This window comes from Cynocephalus volans, chromosome 4 (assembly GCF_027409185.1).
Source record: "Cynocephalus volans isolate mCynVol1 chromosome 4, mCynVol1.pri, whole genome shotgun sequence".
Classification (NCBI taxonomy): domain Eukaryota; kingdom Metazoa; phylum Chordata; class Mammalia; order Dermoptera; family Cynocephalidae; genus Cynocephalus; species Cynocephalus volans.
Genome location: NC_084463.1, coordinates 148,109,515 through 148,113,758, shown reverse-complemented (window position 1 = coordinate 148,113,758; position 4,244 = coordinate 148,109,515). Strand labels below are relative to the sequence as shown.

The following is a 4,244-nucleotide window of genomic DNA, read 5'->3' as shown; positions in this document are numbered from 1 at the left end:
TAAAGTAAAAGAAAGATAATTTGATGCTTGTACTAACATATGTTGTATTGGAGACCCAGCTGATAAGAAAAAAATATAAAGAGAAGAAGTAACACTTGAAGGGATAAAGGCTGAACATTTTCATGAAATAAAGAAAGACATCAAATTACATAAATATTTTTATTGAAGCATAATAGTAACATTGTAGAAAACACAATAAATCAATAAGAAAACTACATTAAAAAGAGCAAAAGAAGTAAAGTCAAGTTACCTCTCAAGGTGCTGGTTCACTAACAGCTGACTTCCTATTAGCAAAAATGGAAGATGCCATAATGAAAACATATCTTCAGTGGGTTGAGAAAAGATAACTTCATGTCTTGAAATTTGTACCAAGGAAAAGTATCATTCAAGAACTACAGTGAAATAAAACTGTTTTTCACAATATATAACTTTGGAGAATTTGTCTAAATATTATGGATATTCACGTAGATCTGTAAGGATATATACCTATAGAGTTTGTGATAGAGTTTCTCATAGAATTTCTGCAAAAGAAAACTACACTATATTATTCAACATACCTAAAAATTGCCTAACTGAAAAATGTATGTTGAACAGGAGTATTAATAAAAAGAATACTAAGATAAAATACTAAACATAAGGACACAGTACCAAGTCTACATGCAGAATGATGCTGAGTATATTAATTACCAAAAAAAATCAGATTTACAAAAATAGAAATGCTAAGGGAAACAGAAGAAAGACAACTCACTAACCATAGTACGTGTGGTTTATTGGACAAGGATTGTGATTTTCTCTTCTTGAATTTTTGAAGTTTTATATTTTTAACAAATACGTACTGAATCAAAGTGTAGGTTGATGATATTGTGATTTTTCAAAGACCAAATGATCAACATGTTCAAGCTTCCCATATAATTACATGATTTAAATTAATTACATTCTAAATTAAGGGGAAGGATCTTTTTTCAAATTGTCTGGCTTGTATCTCATTGCAAATTCCACTCAGAATTCTCTAGGGCTTGATTGCTCAAGGTCATGCACTGAGCTTTAAAATACGCCACAATATACATGAATATAATTTCCAAATCTTACTCACTCTTGAGAGGCTGTCTATAATTTATTTTCATAATAAGAAAAAACATAATTTGCTTTGCACCTGTCGTGCCATATACTTTAAGTGAAACTTCTGTTGCCAAATTAAAAATGAGAACAATTTTCATAAAAATTCACATTTTTGAGAAATAGTGCTCAAAATTTTTATTAATTTAATCAAAGAAAACTTTAGTAAATAATTCTACAAAGGATATCTGATTTCCAGTGACTTGTTAATCTAAGTGTTATATTTTAATTCTGAAGTGGTAAATTCTGAAATGAGAAATATAAAATTTTTGGCACAGAAACACGTTCACGAGCTTAGTGGTAGTCCAGGGGCACACAAACAATTAAGTTGAGAATAAGAATAAAAGGCACTGAATTCTATTTTGTACATAATTAGGAAAGTTAATGTGGATTTGTCTTGGAACCTCATTTATGTACTTTAAGGAGGTTTAGTTACCATGGTGAATATTAAAGTAATGTTAATTAATTATTTGTTCTCAATTTTTGACAGTCTTTTAGGGGAAAACTGAAAAAACTTTTAAAGCCATAGATAAATATGCCAGATTTGTATAACAACTGTGATATTAAAACCATGTAGGTGGAAACATTCAGAGCAGTATAACTTTGAAGTCCGAATTAATAATCAAAGATTTCTGGAAGAGAGTTGCCTGGAATTCGTCGTTAAAAGGTAAGAGTGCTTAGATTTGATTCAGAAAAGGTCATTCGAGTTAGAAGAGAAGGTATTACATAATGAAATAAGTTTGTGCATGAAAGATTGAAAATGCTGGTGTGAGTGAAATAAAAGTAAGAGCAGTGAAGAGTCTGGATATGTACGGATATTATTTATTATGGAAATCCAGACAGAAGTGTTTAGATTTCAAGAGTTTTGTAAGAAAGTCATTTTGAAAAAAAATATGTGAGGATTTGACACCATGCTAAAATAGAATCTAAGGAATGTCAGTCCTGCAGGGTGGGAGAAGGCTGACTGAAGATCCGGGGTTATCTGGCAGGGTAACGGGTGTTGCAGCGGGAATAAATACAGCAGAACAGTTTGAAAATCCCTTTCATTTTTCTCTAACTGCCTTTCTCACAGCGTGAAGCTGAAATTAAAAGAGAATCAGAGGGGAATAAAGAAGGCTCGGGTAAAAAAAAAGATTTTTTGTTGATGGATTCAGACGTTGGTGGAAATTTGAATCAAAGACAGAAGGAAAAGTCAGAAGGGAATTAGGAGAGAAAACTGCTTTGACCATGCATTGATTGTGTTTTCCATTTACGGTTCTCGATTTGCACCATTACCTGCTTCCTGTAGGATATTTGTAGAAAAGCTAACACTTTAAAATAGGCACACACAATTGAGAGTGACAGCTCAGCACCACTTTAACTGAGAATACTTACTGGCACTACTGTCCCCTCATGTCTTCAAATATGAAGTAACAGCCTAGAAACACACTGTTCAAATCCCCAGTGGCAGACTCTGTTGAATCATCTCAGTTGTAATCTGTTCTATTGCCAAGAACTAAGATATTTTCCTTGTTATTCTTTAATTTGTCTTATTATTCCTTCACAAGTAATAGAATTTTATGTGAAATTTATATATTAGTTCACAATTATTTAAATATTAATAAGGGGTGGAACTATTGTTAGCATTTAATATGCATATATATGTGTGCAATTTGTAAAAGCACTTTATGCTGTGGCCACATTTCTTGTTTTATAGATGAGGAATTGAGTCTCTGATGCATAAAGGAGACATTCCATGTTCCGGTAGTTGGTAGTGGCCAAAGAGAAATTCAAATGAGGCAAGTAAAACACCAAAAAATAAAACATGAGTGCATATTTCGTACATCACTCGGTGGTGATTCTCATGCAGTCATCTGCATTTCCCTCATTCCTACTGTCTCTGTTATGTCCAACTGCTCAGGATGAACTCTCTGATTTCCTCCAACAGGAATGATGATGCTGACTGGGAGAAATGAGAGTGCTGGAGCCACTTTTGTCCTCTTGGGCTTCTCAAATTTCCCACCCTTCAAGGTTGCCCTCTTCTTGCTGTTCTTGGCCATCTACACTGTCACTGTGGTGGGGAACCTGGGTATGATTGGGGTCATAAGGGTCAATCCTAAACTTCAGACACCCATGTACTTTTTCCTCAGCCATCTGTCCTTTTTGGATTTTTGTTATTCCAGTGTAGTCACACCCAAACTATTAGAAATTTTAGTTGTGGAAGACAGAACTATCTCCTTCAAAGGATGCATGACGCAATTTTTCTTTGCCGTCACATTTGTGTTTGCGGAAATGTTCATGTTAGCAGCGATGGCCTATGACCGGTTTGTGGCTGTTTGTAACCCCCTGCTCTACACAGTCGCTATGTCTCGTAAGCTCTGTGCTGTCCTTGTAGCTGGAACTTACACATGGGGTGGATTCTGTTCCTCAACACTCACATATTCTCTTTTGAAACTGTCCTACTGTGGATCTACCATAAATCACTTTTGCTGTGAGTTTTCTGCCATCCTCTCTGTGTCCTGCTCTGACACACACTTCAGCCAGATGGTGGCATTCGTCATTTCTACATTCAGTGAAGTTTGCAGTCTTCTGATCATTCTCACCTCCTATGTCTTCATAGTTGTCACCATCATCAGGATGCCTTCCACGGGTGGACTCAGAAAAGCCTTCTCCACCTGCGCCTCCCACCTGACTGCCATCACCATTTTTCACGGGGACATTCTCCTTCTCTACTGTTTGCCCAACTCTAAAAACTCAAAGCTCCTCATTAAAGTAGCTACTGCATTTTACTCCATTGTGATTCCTATGCTAAATCCTCTTATCTACAGTCTTAGAAATAAGGATGTGAAGGAGACTGTCGGGAAGTTAATTCACACCAAAGTGCTTTCTCACTCAGTGTAATCTAACACACGCACACACGCAGATACACGCAAACACATGGTTTTTAGTTATTTTTTAAAATGTGCTTTATGCATTGAGTTGATAGTTATTAATTTAATTTTCAAATAATGGGATAAAATTGATTCAGGGTATTTGATAATTTATTTTTGTTATTCCAGTGTAGTCTCACCCAAACTATTAGAAATTTTACTTGTGGAAAACAGAACTATCTCCTTCAAAGATGCATGACACAATTTCATATATATATA

At 35.0% G+C, this 4,244-nt stretch overlaps 1 protein-coding gene across 1 annotated transcript; it reads left to right on the top strand.

The window, feature by feature from the left end:
- The first annotated feature begins 3,048 nt into the window (after positions 1-3,048).
- Positions 3,049-3,996, top strand: LOC134377148 (olfactory receptor 1165-like). The gene has a single exon (XM_063095764.1). The coding sequence runs from the start codon at positions 3,049-3,051 to the stop codon at positions 3,994-3,996; it is 948 nt and encodes a 315-aa protein (XP_062951834.1).
- The last annotated feature ends 248 nt before the right edge of the window (positions 3,997-4,244 follow it).

What these genes read in the sequence shown, in the direction of transcription:
- LOC134377148 (XM_063095764.1), top strand. Translation starts at nt 3,049, where the DNA reads ATGATGCTGACTGGGAGAAATGAGAGTGCTGGAGCCACTTTTGTCCTC.